The 26,506-nt window shown below is 35.1% G+C and overlaps 1 protein-coding gene across 5 annotated transcripts in view; it reads left to right on the top strand.

Moving 5' to 3' along the window:
* Positions 1-26,506, top strand: part of RAP1GDS1 (Rap1 GTPase-GDP dissociation stimulator 1) — a 179,035-nt gene that overhangs the window by 138,437 nt on the left and 14,092 nt on the right. For 4 of the 5 annotated variants that reach the window (XM_030313403.2, XM_030313401.1, XM_030313405.1 and 1 more), the window contains 7 exons: positions 5,027-5,152; positions 13,089-13,232; positions 13,665-13,796; positions 15,272-15,406; positions 16,407-16,532; positions 17,288-17,427; positions 23,428-23,554. In XM_030313403.2, coding sequence (XP_030169263.1) covers positions 5,027-5,152; positions 13,089-13,232; positions 13,665-13,796; positions 15,272-15,406; positions 16,407-16,532; positions 17,288-17,427; positions 23,428-23,554 — 930 coding nt within the window. The remainder of the gene's footprint in view (positions 1-5,026; positions 5,153-13,088; positions 13,233-13,664; positions 13,797-15,271; positions 15,407-16,406; positions 16,533-17,287; positions 17,428-23,427; positions 23,555-26,506) is intronic. The other variant, XM_030313402.2, reaches the window with a different exon arrangement.

Genomic DNA, 26,506 nt, shown 5'->3' with positions numbered 1-26,506 from the left:
AAAGTCGGCTACTTCTCTTTCTCTTAATGATATTAGTCTTATGAAGAAGTGGTCCTGTAGTGCCCTGTGGTTCAGTGTCCCCTGTTTCCCAGGGCCTGCACTTCAGGGACCATCTCTTATGTGTGTTGCATGTGCTCTGCTGTTGAGTCTTGGCCTCTTTTTCCTTCATTCTAATTATCTACAGAGTCTCTCTATTGTATGCAGTAAGGTGTGTGGTGGTCAGCTTACAAAACACCTGCCCCTGCTGGGACTGATGTCCTGCAAAATGAGCAGGTCAGGAGATATGTTATTGCGAGGGTTTGTACTGGTTTTCTGGGTAGGGAGTGGATAGCACTGGGACTGAGGTGAGCATGACTGGGAAAGGTGGATCTTGACCAACGTGTTGGGGAGGGAGATTTGATGCAAGCAAGTTAGGTAAGGAGTGTGGAAGCCTCACTGGTTCCCACAGGTGGCTATTGTTTTTGCTGTAGAGGAAATGGTACCTGCCAGCTTCTTTATTCCTGGAAGGGGTCTCTCCATAATCCTTGTCTCTCCTAGCTGTGCTCTGAGATAAGCAAATTACTCTCTCCTCACCTGCCCCCATCCTCCCACCCCCTATTCGCCCCCGGGGTTTTCCAAACTGCTCGTTCTACACTGTATCTGCACAAGCTGTCATGCTATCTCTTTAAGGGCAGGAACTCTGCTTCCTGATACCTTCTGGGTTCTCCCAGAGTGGAGCCTCCTTATTTTTAAAGTTCTAGGCTTTAAGTCATGCTGGTTTCAAGAACTCATGAAATTTGGCCGCTTTCACTTTCAAAGGTAAATATTAGAGACCCATCCTCCCTGTTTGTTGTGGAAGATTTGTTTTCTGCCCTTCTCTGTACTACCAGCTTCCTCCCCACCATATATGGCCACAATTTGTTTCCCTCCCAGATTTGTTTCCCTCCAAGACCACATCTTTGCATCTTCACCCTTCCTACCTTCTTTGATGTGGCCTCTTCCCTGTCTTTAGTTGTAGAGTTTGTTCTCCCAGTCTTCAGGTCATTTTCCTGGGTTATTTATGCTGATATGGGTGTTATCTAGTTGTATCCATGGGACAAGGCAAACTTAGAGCCCTGCTACTCTACCATCTTCCCAGCCAACTTAAATCCTAATCTTTAATGAATATGCAAACAATGAGAGAGGTGAGGATAGCTTCTAACATGAAAGATAATGAAATAAATAGAAAAAAAGCATTGTAGAGAAAATAGAAACTGTACAGGGTAAGGAAAAAACCAGTATCTTCAGATAAGTTAGAAAAACATACTGTGAGCATGAAACTATAATGGGATGCTATTTTTAAGAAAGAGGAACAGAACGAAAAAGGCTGAATGTTAAAAGCACAATAGCTAAAATGAAAGACAAATATTTGGAGAAATAGTTGCAGAAGTAAAGCAAAAAACAAGAAGATGGAAAATACAAAAAAATATAGAGAGAATTGGGCCAAGAGTTTTAGAAAGAGATAAACAGGAGGAAATCACCAAGTAACTCCCATATCACAGAACTAATGTACATAATTTTCTATGATTAGAAGGGTCTGTCAAATGCCTAGCCTAATGGATAAAAATAGACCCATATCATGGCCCATCAATGTGAAATTTTAAAATGGGACAGGGGCACCTGGGTGACTCAGTCGGTTAAGCAGCCAACTCTTGATTTCAATTCAGGTCATGATTTCACAATTCGTGATCAAGCTTCACGCTGGGCTTCATGCTGACAACACAAAGCCCGCTTAGGATCCTATCCCTCTCTGCCTCTCCCCTATTGATTCTCATTCTCTCTCTCTCTCTCTCTCTCTCCCTCTCTTTCTCGCAAAGATAAATAAACTTTAAAATGGGACAAAGAACATCTTACAAACTTAGAAAAAAGTTACACACAAAAGACTGTAAATCAGTTGACATCAGATATCTCAAAACACTGGCCATCAGAAGAAAATAGAGTACTGCCTTCAAATTTTGAGGGGAAATTAGTTCCAATATAGAATTCTATACCCAATCAAACTGTCAATCAAGTGTGAAGTTATAATAAAGACATTATCAAACATGAACATCTCAGAAAATCAGTATCCTACATACTTTTCCTCTGGAAGCCACTGAAAATGTGTTCCACCAAAAGAAGGGATTTAAATTAACAAAGAAGACTACATAGGAATCAGAAAACAAGGGATCCAACAAGAAAACAAAAATTCCTACTAGTGTGGTGACACGAGAGCCCTAAATGGCCTGTTTTCAAAGAGCAACCAGTCCAGATTGGAACAAGTCAAAAGGCTAGACTCAAGATTGGGGTAATTCTTGGAGGAGATGAAATTGATTAAATACTTAAATAAGCTTAGTAAGAGAAGATCAGATAACTGATGGGCAATTTGGAGTTTAATGATAAGTACTAGACAACTGATGGAAAGTTTGGAGTTGAATTAATGATAACTACATAGAAAACTAAGCAAATGAAAAAAATAATCCCAGGGTAAGTAAAAGTAATTCTAGGGAAAATAAAATACTATGAGAAATACTTGGAGGAATAGAATATGGATAGCAAAAAAGAACACTAACACTATCATTTTTAAAAAGAGTGAGAGCACATAACTAGATAAATATTAATGTCTTTCTGATTCACCCCTGATTTTATGTTTCTGAAATTCTTCTCATTTGAAGTATTGTCTGAAGCAAAGGAGCAACCAACAGTGTTCAGGACTTAAGTCATCCCTATTTATATCAAAGTAACTTTTTAGACTAAGGCTGCTCACATTTATAGAATATGATCTCTGAGGGTTTAGGTAGCTTATTGGAAAAGACAATCCATACTCCACTCCTACTTCTTTTTTATGGCATTAAGGAATCATTCAAGTTTTGGAGTGGATTTTCATCATTTTGGCATCGATCTGGTGTCAAAAGCAGTGTAACAAGAGAACAAATCAAAACTGTTAAGCCATATTAAGATTTGTTTTTCTCCTTTCTTTTAAAGTTTGAATTTGCAAACTTTTTTATTTGGTATCAATGGATATTTACCTGAAACTAGAGAGTAGAACCTCACTCCTGTATTTATTTAACTGTTCAGTCAGTCACACATTCATTCAATCAAGTGTTCTTAGGTACTGGGCATTATACTGTATACGGTGTTTGTGGTTGTTAATCTGCACTGTTCCTGCCCTCAAGGAGCTTATTATTATACTTTAGCTTATACTCAAGGGTGAGATGGAAATTTATTTTTTATTTATTTTTATTTTTTAAAGTTTATTTATTTGGCGGGGGGTGGCAAAGAGAGAAGGGGAGAGAGAAAATTCCAAGCAGACTCCATGCTATCAGCATGTCATGAACCATGAGATCATGACAGCCAAAATCAAGTCGGAAGTTTAACCAACTGAGTCACCCAGGAGCCATGGAAATTTGTTTTTTTAAACAAATTTACAAACAAGCATATAATTATAAATTGTCATAATTTCTTGTATCAGAAAGTAATGGAATAAGGTGAGGGACTAATTTAAATTAGAGGCATAAACTCTGGGTGGGATAAAGCATTTTCAGACAGTCAAGATTTCAAAATATTTACCTCCTATATATATTATTATAGTAGTTCTCTTAGGAAGCTGCTATAGGATGCTTCTATCAAATCAAAACAAGTGAAAGCAAAAGGATGTAGGTAACAGAGGAGAAGAAAGTATCAAGATAATGATAAAAAATAAATTCTAGGATGTCAGCTGTGCCCCCAAAACAGAAGCAAATCTATATTGGATTTGGTCAGAATTCTCTGAAAATTCTGGATAAATTATTGGGAACTCTGAAGCAGCAAAGCAAATTAAGAAGATAATTGGAAAGAAATGGAATGGATTACTGTTGTATTTTGGGGGTAGATTGGTACACTTTGGTAATTCATTGGATGTAGAATTAAATGAGAACAAGTGAGCAATGACTCCTAGATTTCTGCCTGCATAGATGGATAGATAAACTGTTCATTTACTAAGTAAAGGAAGTCTAGAAGAAGACAGATTTCAGGTAATACCAGAAGTCCTTTTTAGACATGGAGTTTGGATGCTACAGGGAGGAGTATTCAAATGGAGATGTCAAGTGACCAGTTAAATAAATAGCTTGAGGCACAGAAGAGGGCTAGAGATGTGACTGTATAACTATCAACATAGAGGAGCAGTTTTGATGCTATGGAAGGGAATTAGATTTTCTGAGATGAGAGTAACAACCAAAATAAGGTAAGAAAAAAAAGGATCAAGTCCCAAGGAAATGGAATTTATAGAGTCTGGTGGAAAAGGAGGAGCAAGTTTGAAACTACCGAGGGTGGATGTAGGCCAAAACTAGTTTGAAGTGGGTTGAAGAATGCATGTGAGTTGAGAAGGTAGAGACAGTGTATGTAGACAGTGCTATCAAGGAACTTGTTTGTGAAAGTGAACAGAGATTGGATGGTAGTTGAAGAACAGTGAAGTAGAAGAAAGTTGTTTTTAATATTGCTTTTTTTGTATAAGAAATATTAGAGCATATTTAATTGCAGATGATGAGGCTATAGAGTAAAGAGAGATTGAAGATGCTAAAGAGGCAAGCGGGACTGAGACCCCAAGCACATGTGAAGCATTGACCTTTAATAGTAGGCATATCATGCCAGTGCAAGAGCATACCACTTTAATGATCTGAGGGTAATAATAAGTCACCTTTACTTCAGCCATGTAAAAATGCAGTCTATTAAGAGTAATTTTTCTTCTTTGGCTAAAAGCCTTGAAACTATGAATTTATAACTTAGTAATTTAATTGTTGCTATGGTTACACCTATATGTTATGCTGGTGAACATTTTTTTACAGCCTTGAATAAAACTGGGTTAGAACGTTTTCTTTAATGACATTTTTCCTTTTCAAGAGCATTTAAACTGTATCTGATAGTTCCTGTATTTGAAAAGTATTTGTATTTATCAGTAATGGTACAAAATGAGCATGTATTGAAAGTAATAGAATACAGTTACTGTGTTTAAATTTTATTTGCTTACTCTATATGTCCCTCTCCTTTTTTGCAGAGTCAAGTAAAGAACAGTTTGCCAGTACAAACATTGCTGAAGAACTGGTAAAACTCTTCAAGAAACAAATAGAACATGATAAAAGGGAAATGATTTTTGAAGTCCTTGCTCCATTGGCAGAAAATGGTGAGAAATTAAATGCACCTCTTGATTATTTATCATGTATGCTTTCCATTCTTCCTGATATTATTGAATTTCAGATATTTAACTCAAAGCCCTTCTTTGCTTTATTAATGATGTGTTAAGTTTTATTTTGGGTGTCCATAACTTTAGCTACATTATCTACTCGATTATATCTACATTGGCCAAAGCTACTTACCAAGTTCCTTTGATTTTAAAGTCTTGCTAAACATCGTTCTGTAGCTTACACATTTTTGTGCCCATCTGGAAAAGGCACCAGAGAGGCTGAACTCCACTTATGTAACCTTGCAGGGCAAAGGGACAGTGTAGACACTGGTAAACTATTCCCATCTTTGCATTAAAAAATCTTAAGGGATACACCATTGGAATAAGAGTGAACCAGAGTAAACAAAACATCCCATATAATTTTTCAGATACAGTGTCTAGCACATAATCAGAGAGGACCAGATACATGAGGAGACAAGATATTGTAAGCAAGAACCAGCACAAAGAACAGGCAACCACAGCAAATCTCCAGATATTGAAATTATTAGACAGTGATTCACAGGTATGCTTATTATGTTCAGAGAGTTAAAGGCAAGCTTGAAACATTTAGAAGGAAACTAAAAACTATAAAAGGTAACATAGCAGACTTGAAAAAGAAACAATTAGAAATTCCTGAATTGGAACAATACAGCCCCAAATAAGAACCTAATGGATGCGTTTAACAGCAGATTAAATATAGTTGTTTTAGAGAACCAGTGAACTGGAAGATAGACTGGAAGGAAATCCACAATGAAGTATAAAGAGAAAATAATCAGCATACATAAAAAAGAGAATAAGAAGTACAGAGGATACAGTGAGAAGGTCTCATATACATTGTTTGGAGTTCCAGAAAGTGCAAGGGGGGAAGCAGAGGCAATATTTTTTTTTTAATTTTGGCATAGAATTTACCAGAAATTGTGAAAGATAACAAAGATTCAAAAACTCAAATGAATCTAAAACCTGATAAAAAGAAATATACATTTTTTTTATACTCAAACTATAGGAAACTAATGACAAAAATCTTAAAAGTAGCCAGGAAAATAATAGATTATCCTAAAAGAGGTGATAGTTTGACTGATTGTTAATCTTCCAGCACAACAATGAAAGTCAGATGACAATGAAACATCTTCTATGTGATGAAAAAATAAATAAATAAATGCCAACCTAGAATTCTAAACCCAATGAAAGCATCCTTCAAAACTAAAGGCAAAATAAAGATATTTTCAGAGTAAAAACTGAGAAAGTTCACCACTGACTTTTAAGGTGATTACTAAAATAATTTTTAAAAACAACATGTAACTGCCAAACTAATGGAAGGATTTATGGGAAGATTTTTTTTATCTTTATTAAAAAAAAAAATTTTTAATCTTTATTTATTTTTGGAGAGAGAGACAGAGCGTGAGCAGGGGAGGAGCTGAGGGGAGGGAGACACAGAATCTGAAGCAGGCTCCAGGCTCTGAGCTGTCAGCACAGAGCCCTACACGGGGCTTGAACTCCCGAACTGTGAGATCATGATCTGAGCCGAAGTCAGACGCCTAACCACTAAGCCACCCAGGCACCCCTAATGTTTATTTATTTTTGAGAGAGAGACAGAGCACGAGTGGGGGAAGGACAGAGAAAGAGGGAGACACAGTACCTGAAGCAGGCTCAATGCTCTGAGCTGTCAGCACAGAGCCTGACTGGGGGCTTGAACTCAGGAGCTGTGAGATCATGACCTGAGCCAAAGCCAGATGTGTAACTGACTGAATCACCCAGGCGCCCTGGAAAGATTGTTTCTTTAAATACACCTTCAATCAATACACCTTCAATAACAGAAAAGAGGAGAGAAAAAGGAACATAGAACAGGGGTTACAAATACAGCATAAAAAACATATTAGATTTAAGACACAGTATTACAGTAATTACATTAAACGTACTTGACCTAAATGTTTAATTAAAAGACCAGTTGTCAGCTGAATTTTAACAATCAACTATACTTTTGGGATGTCTTGGTGGTTCAGTCAGTGGAGCATCCAACTCTTGATTTCAGCTCAAGTTATGATCTAACGGTTTGCGGGTTCGAGCTTGTGTCGGGTTCTGCACTGGCAGCACGAAGCCTGTTTGGGATTCTCTTTATTTCCTTCTCTCTCTGCCTCTCCCCTACTTGCTCTTTCTCTCTCTCAAATAAATAAATAAAACTTTTTTTTAATTAAAAAAAATTTTTTTTAAAAATCAACTATACTTTTTAAAACAAACAACCCACTTGTTAAATATAAGGAGATTTAAAAGATTTAGAATAAAAGGATTTAAAAAATCATTCAAACTTAAAGAAGGCTGAGATAGTAATATTTAATCGTAAATAGAATTTAAGATTAAAAGACTCAATAGAGATAAGGTGACTTATGGTGATGAAAGTTTAATTCAACTGTGAGCTATAATAAATATACATTACCCCAAAACATATGAAGGCAAAATACTCAGAACTATGAAGAGAAATAGAAAAATTCATAAATATCATGGGAGCTTTTAATGCCTCTGAGTAATTTATACTACAAGCAGATTAAGAAAAACAACAAGGATATAGAAAATGTGAACAACATGATTAAGAAAATTGATTTAATGGATGTATTATAGAGTACTGCACCCAGCTGCAGGGCCCTTTCTTTTCAAATACACATGAAATATATAAAACATGCATAGTTATGAAAAAGTTTTAACAAATTTCAAAGGATTGCAACCTTATGGAGTATATTCTCTGACTTAAGTGAATTGTCTAATAATAAAAAGATAACTAGGAAATCCATTTATACTTACATATTTAACAATATACTTCGAATACCTCAGAGGTCAAAGAAGAATCATGTTGGAAATTAGAAAATTTTCTAATAATGAAAGCAATGCTATATTTTAAATCTTATGTAGGTAAAGTCATACTTGGAAAGAAATCTGAAGAGCTGAAATTAATAAAATAGAAAATTCATAATGCAATATCGGTGTATAATCACTAAAATTCAGTCTGAAAGACTAAATAAAACTGGTAAATCCCTGCTAGGATTAATCAAGGGAAAAAAAAAAGAAAAAGGAGAGAGAGCGAGAAAAGGCATAGATAACCAAAATCAAGAATGAAAAAGGAGATCTCACTATACAGATCTTATACCAAATACCAACAGACACCATTTATAAGAATAAAGGCCAGTCTCACCATGAACAGAGATCTAAAATTTCCCTTCAAATTTTAGCAAGCCAAATCTAATAATATATTCAAAATTAATCATTATAGCAAAATGGATTTATTCTGAAAATACAAAGCAGTTTAATATTCAAAATGCAATGAATATAATTTGTATTAAAACTTGTTAAAAGAGAAATCAAATGATCTTCAGAAAAGAAAGCATCTGATAAGATTAACTATCCATTCATGATTTTAAAAAACTCTTTGCAAGCCAGCACTAAAAGAGAGTGAGAAGGATATATATCAGAAGCCTACAGAAAGTATCATACTCAATGGTGAAACAAAAAGCATTTCCCTTGAGTTCATGAATAAGAAAAATCATTCCTACTTCTGTTTATTATTGTCTTATGGGAACTAAACAGTGCAGTAGAGAAAAGATACAGGAAAGACATCAAACAAATAAATAACATATACCTCCTTATTCATAGATGATATGGTTATATATGTCAAAAATTCAAAAGAATCTATAGGTGAGTTTTTTAATTAGGATGAGTTATGTTGGGGTGCCTGGGTGGCTCAGTTGGTTGAGCGGCCAACTTCAGCTCAGGTCATGATCTCATGGTCCATGAGTTCGAGCCCTGGATGGGGCTCTGTGCTAACAGTTCAGAGCCTGGAGCCTGCTTCAGATTCTCTGTCTCCCTCTCTCTCTGCCCCTCCCCAACTCATGCTCTGTCTCTCTGTCAAAAATAAACAAACATTAAAAAAAAAAATTTAGAATGAGTTATGTTGCTAGCCAAAGCAAAACATAAGCAAACAAAAAAATCAAAAACATTTTATTCCTATAAATCAGCCAAAAAATAGTTACAAAATGCATTTTTAAGAAATATATTATTTATAAAGCATAAAAAACAAAATACTTTAAGAATGGACTAATAAAAGATGTGCAGGGTCTCTTGTAGAAAACTGTAGAAAAGCATCAAGAGATGATATGTTGTAAAAGTATTATATCTCCCCATATTGATCTGTAGACTCAATGGAATTCTAACCAAATCTCAGAAGACCAGGTATAGCCAAGACACTGAAAGAGAACAAAGTAGCAAAACTGGTTTTACTGCATAACAATAATAAAACTTTATTCTGATAAAACTATAATAATTAAAAGGCAGTGTGGTATTGGTGCTAGGCTGAATGAGAAGACCAGTAAAACAGGATACCCCAGAAACAAATGGATGCATTAATAGGTGCTTATTTTATTAGGAGGAAGAAAAGTTGTCACTGCAAAACAGCGTGGAAAGAACAGTCTTTTCAATAAACAATGCTGGGAATATGGGGGGACAAATCATTTGAAGACACGTATATAAACTCCCATTTCATACTGTACTAAAAAAAGGTATTCAGATAGATTATTAAGCGAAATGGAAAAGTTAAAACCAGAAAGCATACCTTAAAAAATAGAAGATAGAAGAATATCATCATGGCCTTGGAGTATAGTTTTATTAGGTCACAACAATCTCAAGCATAAAGGAAAAGATTGATAAATTTGGCTAAAACTTTCTAATAATGAAAATGAAAGACACCAAAAAAACACCGTTAAGAGTCAAAAGCAAGACAGTGTGTGAGAAGATATTTATGACACATATAATCAAAAGAGTGTGTAAATATATAAAAACTCCCACAAATCATTAAGAAAAATGTAGAAATTCCAGTGGGAAAATGCATAAAAAATTTAAATAGGCACTAGACAAAAGATAAAATCCAAATGGCTAATAAACATGAAAATATGCTTAACTCATTAATAACTGAGATACAAAATAAAATCACAATAAAATACTACCATGTATCTACTGGAAAGTATAATAATATCAAATGTTGATGAGGTTATGGAGTAGTGGAAACTCACTACATGCTGGTGGGTGTGTACATTGGTACAATTTGGAAAACCATATCTGTTGAGTTGGAGATTGTATTCTGTGTGATCCAACAATTTTGCTCTTAAAGTGTACCCAGAAACATGCACATGTGCACCAGAAGCCATTACAGGAATGTTCTTAGCACTATTTATAATAATGAAAAATTAGAAACAACTCCTATCCATTAACAGTAGAATAAATAATGGTATATTCATATAATGGAAAAATATATACTTACAAAAAGGAATGAAGACAACTATAACCAGTAGTATAGATGAATCTTATAAACATTGAAAGGGAAAAGCCAACACTGAAAAATATGTATTGTAAGATTCCACTTATATAAAGTTCAAAAAAAGGTAAAATTAAACTGGTTTTTAGGAATGCCCATTTGATAAAACAATAAGGAAAAGTATGACTATGATTACCATAAAAATCAAGTATTTAGAGGGCTGGAGGGAAGAATATGTGATAGGAAAAGGGAATGCACAGAGGGGCTTCCTGGGATGTTGGCAATGAATTTCTTGATCTAGGTAGTAGCTGCATGGTAATTTGCTTAATAATAATTAAGCTAATATGCATATTATGCACTTTTCTGCATTTGTGGCTTTTTTCACCATTTAGAAAAGATTTTAAAATATATATATATACCTACATAGATACATATTATATACATACATACATATGCAAATAGTAGTTATAAAGATAGATGGTCCTTAGGCAGAATGGTGTTAATAAATGGTGCTGGGCTGTCTGCTTTGGCAGACTGCCTTGCTGATCTTCCTTAATAAGGCTATTGAAGCCTCCCACATATACATGTATATGATTAAAGTCAAACTGTGAGAGGAGAGATCGATAAATTTTAATCTTGACGGATTTAAAATTTTCTAAATGCCTTCGATCTTATTCTTTAGGCAGAAAGTTGTTTTTCATCTCATTTGGTGGTTTGGCCAAATGAAATTTTTATGGTGACCTTCAGTCAATTTTATGCCATAGAATTACCTGTAACCTTTCTTGTAATATGTCAAAATAACAAAGTTTTTCTTATATGTTTTCTCCTTTACTATCTTCCCTTCTATCTTATAATCGTGCAGCAAATTGAATGATACCTTTGAAAACTTGTTTCTGGACTATCCTTAGTATATCACCCTTGGTTTTCCTTATGTGCAAAGGAGACATTTAAATTGGGATTTGTATAATTCAAGGTTTTTAGGAATTTTAAGGTTTTTTTTTTTTTTTTTAACATGGCTTTGATTCTAGTCACCACACATTTCTAGCCCTAGCATTCTGTAACCAAGGAAACGCCCTACTTTCAGCATAGCACAGTACAAGTGTACCTTTTAAAAAAATATTCCAGTTTGAATATTCTGTGTATTCTGGGGATAATATTCTAAAGATTATCAGTGATCCTGGTGTTAGGGGGAAATGAAACCTAAATTTTATATCTTAAAATTGCCCAAAACAAAATGTCAAGTGTAAAAAAGGTCTTTGTTTCTCCCAAATAATAATAACCTGAAGCTGCCATTGCTGTGTATGTGCACATATACAGCTTAGGGAAACCAATGGCTAAAATAAAATCCAACTGAAAAATAAACTTTAAGTTTAAAAATTTCTATGTAGCAAGTTTCTAAGGTCAGTTCATCTACATTTATTGTAAGCTGTATAAATATACCCAGAGCATTTAGGTAGACCAGTTTAGGTTAAAATACAAAGATGAAAGAGGTAGGTCTACTCTAATGAGGGAGACAGATATGGATATGAATATAAAACCTGCAATTAAGTTCTATAATAAAAAAAAGTTATTAGGGGTGCAAACAATTTGATAAGAGTAGAACTTACTATGAAGAGAGTTTTTAACAATATAATTGGGATGTAAATTTTTCTGTTAAAATACCTTCACACTGTTGGTTATCAGAAAGCTCAAAAGTTATTTTTTTCTTTCAACTTTTATTACGGAAATTTTAAAACCTATTCAGATGTAGTGAGAATATAGTCTAATGAACCACCAAAGATCCATCACCCAAGCAAACTTGAAATTAACGAAAACCTGAAGTCCTTTTTCAAAACATGGCTTTTAAAGTTCAGAAAGTTACAGATTTATTAACTGCCTTAGAAAAATAACATCTAGGGGCACCTAGGTGTCTCAGTCTGTAGAGCGTCCGACTTCAGCTCAGGTCATGATCTCATGGTTCGTGGGTTTGAGCTCCATGTAGGGCTCTGTGCTGACAGCTCAGAGCCTGCAGCCTGCTTCAGGTTCTGAGTCTCCCTCTCTCTCTTCCCCTCCCCCACTCACACTCTGTCTCTCTCAAAAAAAATAAATAAATAAACATTTTAAAAATTAGAAAAATAACATCTATACAAGTATGAATCCAAATATATATGTATGGTATAGTTTGAAATTTACTAATAGCTCTTTACTTTTCAATAACTTTCTATTCACATGCCATTAGTGAGTATATTTTTACTTTATATAACAGCGTATGTGTTTTATTTTAAACAGTGTATTTAATAGTATTACCTTTTTAAAACATGAGCATAATATCTACAATAACAGTGGAGTGCTATTACTTTCCTTCAAAGCTGAGAATCAATCTGTTTAGGTGCTGCAGACATTGCAAAAAGTGCCCTAATGTCAAGTAAAAAAGAAAATTGAAATAAAACTTTTGTGTATATAAGCTGCACTGTCAGATAGTTCCTTTTGAAACTCAAATCTTCAGACATGTATTATGTAATCATGCATTTTCTTGATTTCTTATAAGTCTTCATAATAGGTTGCTTATACCAGAACTTCTGTTTCATCTCAAGTTTTGGTTATTTTGTTCACATTATTTTTTAGATGCTATTAAACTACAGCTGGTGGAAGCAGGGCTGGTAGAATGTCTACTAGAGATTGTTCAGGAGAAAGTGGATAGTGAAAAAGAGGAGGATATTGCTGAGCTCAAAACTGCTTCAGATCTAATGGTTTTATTACTTCTTGGAGGTGAGTTATAATTTAAGTCAACCTAAGAACATGATTATTAGATTTTTTTTAATGTATTGTCTCTTTTGTGAACACTATATATATTAGGCATTTTCTCATTTTCCTGCCTCATTTAATCCTGGTGTGATGATTTGAAACCTTAAACACATCATGAAGAGAACTAGAGATAGTGAACCTGGAAAAGAGGAGTTTTCACTATCTTACAATATTCAAAGAGCTGTCATAGGACAACTGTGGCACTAAAAGCTAGAGGGCTACTTGGGACTTAGACTAGAAAAATCCTAAACTCTTTTATAAAAAGAGTCATTACTTGTCCTTTTATGAAATATCATTTCTGAAGTATATAGTTATCCAGTTGGATATTCATTTAGGAATATGGATTTGTTGCTCTATATGCTTTTCCTTTTATCTATTTGTTTCATTTACTTCCAGATGAATCCATGCAGAAATTATTTGAAGGAGGAAAAGGTAATGTGTTTCAAAGGGTGCTGTCCTGGATTCCATCAAATAACCACCAGCTACAGCTTGCTGGAGCACTGGCCATTGCAAATTTTGCCAGAAATGGTAAGCATCTCATATTATCCTTTTTAAATCAGATGTTCTATTTTGTTTTTGTTTTTGTTTTTGTTCACCGTTACATGTACTAAAACGAACATTTCAGAAGTTAGTATGAAGTGTACTGCTACCTTAATTTTTTTGAGATACGAAATACTTAGTGTTTTTTTGATTTTGTTTTTGTTTTTTTAAAGTAAGCTCTGCTTACCAACATGGGGCTTGAGCTCACTACCCCAAGATCAAAATTCACATGCTATACCAGCTGAGCCAGCCAGGCACCCCTACTTAGTGCTATTTCTAGCAAATTACATATTTTGTGCAATTTAACTAAGTCCTGGTGTTTTAAAGATCATGAATAGTGATTGTAAAGTCCTTCTTTGAGTACTCTGTACTTTAGAGATCAGTAAATTTGAGTCCCATTCTAATATCCTCTTACCTGGGAGGATATGCTCTCTTGCCTGGTGATTGTTTTTTTAAGTTTTTATTTACTTATTTTGAGAGATAGAGAACGAACAGGGGAGGGGAAGAAAGAGAGGGGGGAACAGAGGATCCAAAGCGGGCTTTGTGCTGACAGCAGAGTGCCTGATGTGGGGCCCAAACCCATGAACCATGAGATCATGACCCAGACTGCAGTCAGTTGCTTAACCAACTGAACCACCTAGGTGCCCCGCCTGGTGATTTTTTAATTTAATAATGTGAGTATTATTTGTAGGGTTATTGTGCCTTATTTATCCTTTTATGCCTGCTGAACTTAAGTATGAGCAATCAGTCCTCTCGTTTAGAGTAGAATATTTAATTTGGTTTAATAACATTTCCAAGGCACCAGACCTTCATGTTCCTTTCTGAAGTCTGGAACTTCTGTTCAGTCTAGAAACTTATACTGTGTCTAGGAAAATCGGTTCTTCTTGTTTTTAGCTCGAATTTATTCTAATGTGAATTGTATATCATAATGGATGGCTTACTTCGTTTTTACTTCCTTACTTCTGAGGATGATCATTCGCTCCTTAGTGATGTAATTAGGAATAGTAAAATATTGGTAATTGTTGAAGGTAAATGTGGAGTAGTGAGTGGTTCATTATAATATTCTCTCTGCTTTATACATACATATTTCAAAAGTTTTGTCATTGAAAAATAAACATCAGCCATGATAACAAAATATAGAGTACTGTCACTGTAACATTGGCAGGACTTAGGCCTACTTGACTATAAATGAAAATTATTGGTAGACATTTTAAGCATGTGGTTTCTATTTACTCATCTAATATATTGTCAGGCTCTATGCTAGAGATTTTTCTGGTTATGACTTCTCACTCAGTAAAGAAAAAAATCTATAAATCTGATGGGAGAAAGTATTGGAATTCATCTTATTTTCATGTAGTTCCATTTTCCCTAATGTATAATGGACAATTGATAGGCATCACTATTATAAAATATTTATAGGTATTTGTAAAGAGGAAAGGAAAAAATGCTTTTGTTTTGTTCAGATGGAAATTGTATCCATATGGTAGACAATGGAATTGTAGAAAAACTTATGGATTTACTGGACAGACATGTAGAAGATGGAAATGTAACTGTGCAGCATGCAGCATTAAGTGCCCTCAGAAATCTGGCCATTCCAGGTAAGACTTAAAAATGGTGAACAACTATGTAAGAAATAAGATCTATTGTTTTGGGAAGGTATTTATTTTATGTGATTTGTGGACCTGCCCTGACCAAGAAAAAAAAATCTTCAAATTATTTATATTTTTCTCACTAATAAATGGAGATATATCAAATAAGTTTTCTAAGACTATACAGGTATAATTGTTGTATTTGTTCAGATCATTCAAATATTGTTACCTTTTGTAAACTCCTAGATTTTCATCATATTGTATGGTTAAGCTTTTTTAAGCATCTTCAGTTGAGGTAGGATAATAGCATCATTTAAGAGAGTCCCCATAAGAATGACTTTTAGGGGGGGTTTCCCCTTCTATATAAGCAGACATAAGTTTTAAAAATAGCCTTAATGTGTCTTTGGATTAAAGACACTTTGAGCCATGAAATCACATTATCATGGTAAATAGTACAGGAGATAGTTAAAGCTATTATTCTACTTTCTAAAAATAAATTTCTGATTAGGTAAAATAGTATAACTGTATGATGATACAATCTATAAGATATCAATTTGGTTCATATAACAGATTAATATTGCTTATTAATGTCTATAACATCTATAGTAACACAATTGGATCAAGAACACAGGTAAAAAGAAACATTTATTAAGCCTGAGGAATTGTGCTTTTTGTAAATAAGAAGACAACATTGTCAGAGTTCCTTTTCAAATTGTTTAAGTGTTTTGAGATTAGGTTTAAAAAGCCAGTATGTATGATTTTGTATGTTATGCTCCTATAGACAAACAAGATAATTACCCTCACCCCCAGTCCCATTCTTAAAATACACAGAAAAGCAACGTGACCTTTAAATAGAAAAATGTAACATGGGGCCTTAAAAATAGTAAGACAATAAATGTATATTGAACTGAATGACTATCATCAAGAATGCTAGCACCATTTTAACTATATTCTTTTTCCTCCCTCTCTCTCTCTCTCTCTCTCTCTCTCTCTCTCTCTCTCTCTCTAGTTGTAAATAAAGCAAAGATGTTATCAGCTGGAGTCACCGAGGCAGTTTTGAAATTCCTTAAGTCCGAAATGCCCCCAGTTCAGTTCAAACTTCTGGGAACGTTGAGAATGTTAATAGATGCACAAGGTAAAAGAAATGCTTTCCCAAGGTACATTTTTGGTATGACAGTCAGTGTGCCTTAGTTGAAAAGGACTTGTTTTTAGCTTTGAGAATTATGTAATCATAAAGATAAATGGCAAAAGGCAAAAAGAGATTGGTTTTAGAGCTCCATTCATTAATCCCCATGCTTGGTTATAATTGACTTTAAATGGAAATTATATTGCATCTCTTTATTGTACATATAATCCTGGTTTATCACTGATTCATTAGCAGTTCTGAAGGGTTTTTATGTTTTAGTATTTCATACCCATTTTTACTTTGTCTTAAGAATCATGTTTCAATATACTGACAGTCAAAATTTTTTTTAATTTGTTTGGCAGACAGGGAGATCATTTTTCTGTTTACAGAAACAACCATGAAAACCACTGCTTGGAATGACTTACGTTTATTTACTTATTTCTAAATTCTAAACCTTTGTCTGTATTGATTCCTCAGAGTCCTTCTGATACTCTTTGTTGTATTTTGCCAGAGTACTAACAGACTACCAGGCTGAACCACAAGAGTATAAAATTGTATTTTTGTATTTTGTATGAAAGTCCACCACTTTATAGAAAAAGCTAAACAGTCCATCAGATACGGAGTATTCGCAGTTCTTAATAAAATCATTGTGCTGTGGTTTTAGATGTATAGTTTCCTTTTGCACTCTTACAGTCCGTGCCAGGTACTTCAGTTGGTTGCCTATCAGTGATTGTTTCTTTTGTGGTTTGCCTTCTTTCCTATAGCAGAAGCTGCTGAACAACTGGGAAAGAATGTTAAATTAGTGGAGCGTTTGGTGGAATGGTGTGAAGCCAAAGATCATGCTGGTGTGATGGGGGAGTCAAACAGACTGCTGTCTGCCCTCATACGACACAGTAAATCAAAAGTAAGTTCCAGAGGAAACCATTTGCTGGAAAACCTGCAAGTGGCCCCTTTGGAAACTCAATATCATAGATCCTATAAATAAGCTTGCATTTCACTATTTATATATAAATACATTACAGGTGTACCTCAGAAATATCATATAGGTTCAGTTCCAGAACACTGCAATAAAGTGAAAATGTAGTAAAGCAAGTCAAATGAACATTTTGGTTTCCTAATGTATATAAAGTTGTGTTTACACTATATTGTAGTCTCTTTTTAAATTTTTTTTTCAACGTTTATTTATTTTTTGGGGGACAGAGAGAGACAGAGCATGAACGGGGGAGGGGCAGAGAGAGAGGGAGACACAGAATCAGAAACAGGCTCCAGGCTCTGAGCCATCAGCCCAGAGCCTGACGTGGGGCTCGAACTCATGGACCGCGAGATCGTGACCTGGCTGAAGTCGGACGCTTAACCGACTGCGCCACCCAGGCGCCCCTACAAACCTTCAGTTTGTAAAAAACACAGTATCTGTGAAACACAATAATAAAATGAAGTGCAATGAAATGAGGGATGCCTGTGATCCAGAATTCTGAAAAAAGAACTGAAAATTGAGGCTTTTAATTAGTTCTAGTCCATCATAGTTAAGAGTAAGGCTTTGGAATCAGACAGAGGAGTTCACGTAGTATCCCCACTATTTTCTTGGTCAAGTGTCTTTCACATCTCAGTGTATTAAACCTGGGGTGATACCCACCCGAAAGTGTTGTGAGAATGATTCAGTGAGATCACCTATATGAAGTACTCAACTGGAATGTAGTACAAAGTAAGCACTCAGTAAATGGAACCACCATAAATGTTGATGTTATTATTTTTACCACTATCCTCAGTGTAAAATATCTTCTGTGTACCAAGCACTGACCAAGCTAGCTAATGATATTAAAAATTAAATGATATCTAGATAGTATATGGTGTCCTGAACTCACAAAGTTGGATGAAATCCATTCTCATAGCAGTGTCCAATCTAGTATGTGTCTGACGTGGTTGATAACCTGTTTTTGTTCAGTGAATGACTAAATGAATTATTTTAAAGATCATAATGGTGGGAAGCTAAGCCAGCTGATTTAGTATCTGTATTATATACCTTTTATTTTTTTTAAGCCTGTTATCCAGAGTGAGCCTTTTGACCATTTCACTTATGTCCATGGGAAAATGCATCACAACTTCTTAACCTAATTTGGAACTAAATTCATTAAACTGTTAGACTAAATTGAGAGTTGAGGCTTTTCTGCTAATATTTATCACAGGGTTCCCTTTCCCTCATCTAAACCCCTACTCTCCCCGCCCCCAACAAAAAAGCTTTCTGGTACCCATTAAGCATCCATCACATGTAGGTGCTTTAAAAAGACAAGAGCAACATTACATTGTACCTTTCTAGGAGTGTGTGTGTGGGTGTGGGTGTGGGTGTGGGTGTGTGTAACAAAAACAATTTCCCCCATAGAATCTTTTTTTTTATTTCAAGTTTTTATTTAAATTCTAGTTAGTGTAACAAAAGGGACACCTGGGTGGCTCAGTCGGTTAAGCATCTGACTCTTGATTTCAGCTCAGGTCATAATCTCAGGGTTCGTGGGTTCAAGCCCCACATCGGGTTCTGCACTGACAGTGCACAGCTTGCTTGGGATTCTCTCTCTCCCTCTTTCTGCCTCTCCCTCACTTGTGCACTCTTTCTCTCAAAGTTAAATAAATGTAAAACAAAATTTTTTTAAAGAAAACAGTTCCCCCCTTGAATATTCCTTTATTTTTTTTTATCTTTTCAATTTTTTTTTCAAATTCTAGTTAGTTAACCTATATGGTAAAATTGGTTTTAGGTGTAAAATTTAGTGATTCATCACTTACATACAATAGCCATGATACAAGATTATAACTTTATGGGCACATTATAACTTTATGTTTATAATTCAGTACCAAATAGACTGGGTTTTGTTTGTTTGGGTTTTTTTTTTTTTTTTTGCATATCTTTCCTACAGTTGAGTGTATATTGCTGCTAAGCAGCAATAGGAACCTTGATTGACATACTTTAATGATCAGAACACAGGTGTGTTCCTTCTGGAGCTCCAGATTAGAATTATTTTCAAATTTCACAAGCATTGAAGTGGAATCTGCAATTCCTTTTGAGCAGTTTTCAGAACATGTTCTATTGAATAATAACCCTAAAGAATATTCCACAAAGAGAAACGGTTGTACGATCAGATTAGTTAGAGAAATAGTTCATTTCTTTTCCCTGCCTTTGAAATTCACAGCACACATTAGCACTACTCTAAAAAAAAAAAAAAAAAAAAAAAAATCCTTTACTATCGCACAGTGGGTCTTTTTTGCAAGTTGCATCTATTAAATACATTCCACTGAACATACTTTGGAAAATGCTGCTCTGGAATAAGCTTTTAAACACTAGGTTCAAGGGTTTTTTTCTGTTTTTTTGTTTGTTTTTTTTTTTTTTTTTTACATTCCTGTAGATCCTTAACCAACTGTTGTGAATTATAGCTCTGTCCTTGTGTTATTTTTAAACTTTGAAGATCCTACTCCTTTTAAAGTCACCCTGAATTCTGTCTTAGAGTCCAACCCTCTGAAAGTTTGCACTGACTCACAGGGTTTCACACTAGCTTAGTCATCTCAGCCATATACAGTATATTTCTGCACTTGTGCCAATAGGTAAATTCACATCTTCCTTCAAAAGAGTGCCCTGGACTAGAACTCTTGAGCAACTAGCTGGACCTTCTGATTTAGATATCAAAAACAGAAAATATATTTTGCCTGTACATTAGGAACATAAAAATTACCTCCTGTCAAAGACACTTTTTTCTTTCCTTTAAGAGTGAAACATTCTTCGTCAATTATCAAGCTAAAAACTTGTCTAAACAAATGTTTTTAGTCATTTGCTCATTCATCTGACAAACATTTAAATCCTACACTGAGAAGTAGTTTTTGATGCTACAAAGTTGAGAAAGAAAATTTTTTGTTAGGTGATTCAGTGCCTACACCAATCTGCAATCTTATAAATTACCTTGAACTCAGGCCTATTTCAGAACATTACATTGTAATAATCAGTGTTATTATACAGTTTTCAACAAAGTTTTTAGCAGGAATTTATCTCAGTTATTAAGGGCATATTGACCGTAAAAGTTAAATATGCAAGACTGTTACATAGATAATTTGCCTTGGTTATGTATGTACCAAAATTTAGCTTTCCATAAGAAAACTTGAGAAACAGGATTGCAAAATAACACATCATTTAAAACTTTGTAAAGCGTTAAAGTATGTCCAAAATTTTTGGAGATTTTGCAGATACATCTAGGGTTTAGAAGGATTACCCAGAAAAATATCTTACTATTTCTACAGTTTACTTATTATAAGTGAAATGATTTTAGAAAAGTTAAAATTATTTTTAGATGTGGATATTGAAATTATTTGTAATTCTCCAGACGAACCTCTTTGCTCTGTGGAATGGTGCTGATATCCCTTTTTTTTTTTTTTTTAATATCTTGAAGTTTAAAAATGTAACTTTAAAATACATCCATAGAGCCTTTTTAGAACACATTAAGTGACTGCCTGTGCATGCCACTATGATGAATTCAGTACACTTACTTTTGGTTAGACCACAAACGGTCTAACTGCCTGGATTTGAATCATGGCTTTTTACCTCTTAATCACTGACAATTTTCATAACTTAATCTGAGCTTCAGTTTCTTCGTCTATTAACTGGAGAAAATATCTAGCTAATGGGATTTTCTTTGAGGATAAAAATATGCTAATATCTGTAAGCTACCCTGTATAATGTCCAGCGTGTAGTGGTTGCTCTATAGAGGGCAGCTATCAATATCATTCTCTTTTGTCATATAACACAAGTACAATGCTTCATTTGTCTTTTATCCCCCATTCTGTCAGGCACAGTAACTCCATAGCGGACCTACTCAGTAAAACTTACTGAAGTAGGAGGAGAGAGGGCAAGGCATTTAAAAAAAAAAAAAATACTTCAATATCTGTTCAAAAAAGTGAGATGGAAAAGGACCTATGCTTGAACTTTCGGGGGAGCTATTTGCTTCTGATATACAGTTTCCTTCTTCATTCATGACCTGCCCCTTCTACTACAGTAGACTTTCCAGGGTGAATCACAAAATAAAGGATGAAATAATAGGCCAGGAACCTTCATTAGGTGACTGCATGTGTGTCTATGAATCTCTTGTGGTCTTCTTTACTCAATAAATTCCTTTGTGATTTTTATAAAATTCTTCACTAATTTTAAGAATTTTATATCTGTTTCAATAAAGTGCCCACTCAGTAAGCAGTGTGTTGAGAGGCTTTCTTTTCATTAGAAGAGACTTTAAAAGATCGTTTTTCACTTACTAAAAGAGGTTGATGAGAAAAAGCTTGTTGGATGCTAGAACACAACTACCATAAAATCTCAGTACTAGGACCCCATCAGTTTAGATTGTTTGATCTCTAAATGTTGTTTGGGCTCAAAGCAAAGACATTACAGATAGTTTTCTTAAGAATTTATATAAGGTGGAACCATTAAAAAAAAAAAAAACCTTTTTCAGGGTGCCTGGGTGGCTCAATCGGTTAAGCGTCTGACTTTGGCTCAGGCCATGATCTCACGGTTTGTGAGTTCGAGCCCCACATCAGGCTCTGTGCTGACAGCTCAGAGCCTGGAGCCTGTTTCAGATTCTGTGTCTCCCTCTCTCTCTGCCCCTTGCCTGCTCACACACACTCTCTCAAAAATAAACATTAAAAAAATAAAAATAACCCTTTTTCAAATATTTTAACAGATTAATTTTAAAAATATTTCTAATTACAGTAGTTTTATACTCTTGAAGCTAATGCAGATGGGGTATTTAATATCTGGCACTTCAAATGACTGAAAGTAGTAAGAACCAAGAAAATTACTTTTAAAAATTCTCTAATTGAGACTTTGCACTAAATCATATTTAAGCCAAGAGTTTTCAGGCAACAAAACTTTGAGATGAAAACAAAAAAATAAATAAATGTGACCATTTTTAAAAATCTAACTTTTGCCATATATTCTTATATGTTCTTTTTATGTAATAACCGTGTAATTATCACACAAACATATGATAACACATTATTCCAGCATTATAGAAAAAGTCACCAAGATGCAGAGAGGTTCTGTAATTTCCTTGGTCAATGTTGGCACTGGGCTTTTTTCAATCTGGAGCACACTGTCTCCTTTGCCATTGGAGAGGACAGAGCTATAGGTACCATGAGAAATAAGGGAAACAATTTTTTTTTTAATGCTTATTTTTGAGAGAGCGCATGCACATGAGCACAAAGGGGGGAGGAGCAGAGGGAGGGAGACACAGAATCCAAAGCAGGCTCCAGGCCCTGAGCTGTCAGCATAGAACCTGATGCAGGGCCTGAATCCACGAACCTTGAGATCATGACCTGAGCCAACGTTGGACGTTCAACCGACTGAGCCACCCAGGTGCCCGAGGGAGACAGAATTTTGATGTAAGTTCTCCTCAAGTCCCTTTGCATGTAATCCAGTTTTGTCAGATCCAACAAAGACATAAAAGCTTAAAAAAACAAGAGACTTTACCTGGATCACCTGGGGAACAAATGCCTGGTGCTGTAATAAATATTTAAAAGGAAGGACTTTTTTTGTTGTTGTTATTCCAAGTCTTACTCTCTTTTGTTAATCCTGTGGTAAGGCAACATTTGGGGCAATCACACTTTTATTTCTTTGGTAGCTTCTGGGACTCCCTATTCCTTGCTATGAGCTGCAATGGTCTTTTCCACCTGGGTAATTTAAGTTGTCATCTTTTGATGAATTTATTTAAAGCTAAAAGCTTTTTCCTTTTCTTCTGTGAAGAAAAAAAAATATGGTTAAATGTAATGATTCATACAGGACACTGTCAGGAAACCACTCAATTTAACAATGAATTGACTGACTATAGTGCAGTTTCTTTCTGTTTAAAAGTAAAGTTTATAATTCTTTGATATTTATTTATTGTAGGATGTAATTAAAACCATTGTACAGAGTGGTGGCATCAAGCATCTAGTTACCATGGCAACTAGTGAACATGTAATAATGCAGAATGAAGCCCTTGTTGCTTTGGCACTAATAGCAGCTTTAGAATTGGGTAAGTACCCCAGTGTCAAACTTATTTTCTCCTATTTTTATCTTGGATGAAATGAAGCACAGGAGTGGAATAGAAGTCAGACAAAACCTTGACTAGAAGCCTTTTGCTAGTGTGTGTCTGCAACCTAGAGCTAAGAATATAGGAGATCATGTTTTGTAGATTGCGACGACAGCTTTTGCTTTCGGTAACATTTTTAGGCCAATCATTGACTCTTTTTTAGAGTTTGACTCTTAAATGTTACTTCAAGTTATAGGCACTTAGTGAATACAGACAACATTTTCAGAAGGCCTCCCAGAGAAATGAAACATTATTTAGAATACAACAGCGGGTTTAGAGTCTGCTACTCTTCCAGTGACCCAGACCTTCTCTTCCATCTCTACTACTGATTCTCTTATCTCCTTCTATCACCATGGTTTCTATTGCTTTACAGTATTGCCCTCATTCTAAATTTTCACCTTCTGGGTCAGTCTTCTGTGTGTTTTACATTCAGAATTCTGCAAAAGCAGAGTTTAAATCAGTTAATTTCTGTCTAGTATATAGCATCCCTCTTGGTCAGAATTCTTCTTGAGAAGCTAGTTCATAGGCATCTAGCTTATGGATAGTAACCTTTGTCCCAGGAACCAATCTCTGATATAGTTAGCTGGGGACAATCAGTCACATGCCTGTGGTTAAGGCCTGAGGCTGCCTTCCACAAAGGAGGACTATAGACTTAGTAGGTTTGTCCTGTCAAAGCCATTTAGATAAACACTGTTAACTGATCACCTCTTAATTCCCAGTGATGACTTATATCCATAATTCTACACAAGAGCAAGTGGACCCACCAACCCCTATCCTAAGGGAGAGGCCAAAACATAAACATCATATATCTTCCTCTAGTGTCACATTTACTCAGATTTTAGGTGTGAGAGATTTGGATTTTTTCATCTAAAAGAGTTTTGAATTTTAAAAGTTTTTAAAAAATCATAGGTATAAATAGGATGTAAAATTTTTCTTAATTTTAAAGATAAAACACTTCAAGAAAACATATGCTTATTCTCAGTGACTTGGCCTATAGTTAGAGAAGCTTTGGAGGTCATTTTGAGTCTTGGATTAGTCATGACTTAACACAGGGTTTGGGTGGAATCAGCCTAGAAGTCCAACCATCTTGGAGGGTTAGGTTGGAGGAGCTATGATTAATGAAGGTGGGAATCATTGAGGACATTGAATACCAAACTGGGTTCATGGCATGATTTTAAATGGTTTAAAGTGATGGGGCAATTTCAGAATAGGCTTGACCACCCAGCCTGGGATGAATCTGGTTTTGTGCCAGTATCTTCCAAACAAGCTGTAATTGCATTGCTTCCTGATAGCAGAGCATTTGCCTGAATCTGGTCCCCTTACCGTAGAATTATATAAAAGGCAGTACATACTTTTTTTATTGTTACCTAATGTTTTCTAGGCTCCTTGGGCTTAAGATAATACTTTTTAATACACAACCCACTTTGAAAACCATATTTTTCTAGCCTTGTTTCCTTACAGGTGTTTGATATGATTAAGGAATTACAAATCTTTTGTATGATAGTAGTATTAAAGCAACCTTTAAGAGTCTTTTTTTTCTTTTTATTTAATTATAAATTCACATGCAGGTTTGTAAAACTAAAAAAAAATACTACAGAGATCCCTTGTATACTTTGCCCAGTTTCTCCCAATGGTAACATTTTGCAAAACTATAAACAATATTTTAACTATTCATGTAATTTACCAGTCCTACACAGATTTCCCCAGTCGTTTGTGTGCGCTTGTTAAGTTCTATATAGTTTTATGATGTGTAGGGTTGTGTATCGACCACCACAGTCAAGCTACTGAATGGCTTAATGCCACAAGGATCCCTCCACTTATAACCATACTCACCTACCTCCTACTCTTACCCCTCACCTTGCTTCTAATCCCTAGAAACCACTAATCTTCCCTTCATTTCTAAAATGTTATATATATAGAATCATGTAGTATGTGACCATTTGGGATTGTCTCCCATAATTTCCTAAAGAGTCATCCAATTTGTTTGAGTCTCAATAATTTTTTTTATTGCTGAATAGTGTTCGATGGTAGGTACATACCAGTATTTGTTTAACCATTCCTGTCAAAAAACATCTGGGCTGATTCCAGTTTGGGGCTTTTAAAAATAAATAACTACTGGGGCGCCTGGGTGGCGCAGTCGGTTAAGCGTCCGACTTCAGCCAGGTCACGATCTCGCGGTCCGGGAGTTCGAGCCCCGCGTCAGGCTCTGGGCTGATGGCTCAGAGCCTGGAGCCTGTTTCCGATTCTGTGTCTCCCTCTCTCTCTGCCCCTCCCCCGTTCATGCTCTGTCTCTCTCTGTCCCAAAAATAAATAAACGTTGAAAAAAAAAAATAAAAAAAAATAAAAATAAATAACTACTATAAATATTCATGTGTAAATTTTTTGTGAGCATTGTATCCATTTCTTTGTATATATGTCTAGGAGTGCAATTGCTAGGTTATATGGTAATTACAGGTTTAATTTTTTATGAAACTGTCAAACTATTTTCCAGAATGACTGTACCATCTACATTCCCGCCAGCACTATATAGGTGATCTAGTCCTCTCCACATCCTCACCAGATATTTGGTGTTGACACTTTTTTATTTTAACCACTCTGATAGCTGTAGTTAAAGTATCTCATTATGGTTTTAATTTCCATTTTTCTGATGGTAAAGCATATGAAAAGATGTTCATCATTATTTGCCATCTGTATACATTCTTTGGTGAAATACCTATGGATATTTTTTGCTCATTTTTTTTAATTTATTTTTTAATTTACATCCAATTTAATTAGCATATAGTGCAATAATGATTTCAGGAATAGAATCCAGTGATTCATCCCCTGTGTGTAACACCTAGTGTTCATGCCAACAATGACCCTTGCCCATTTAGCCATCACCCCACCCACAATCCC

This window comes from Lynx canadensis, chromosome B1 (assembly GCF_007474595.2).
Source record: "Lynx canadensis isolate LIC74 chromosome B1, mLynCan4.pri.v2, whole genome shotgun sequence".
NCBI lineage: Eukaryota > Metazoa > Chordata > Mammalia > Carnivora > Felidae > Lynx > Lynx canadensis.
The sequence above is the reverse complement of the archived record's forward strand: the minus strand, read 5'-3'. Positions and strand labels throughout refer to the sequence as shown.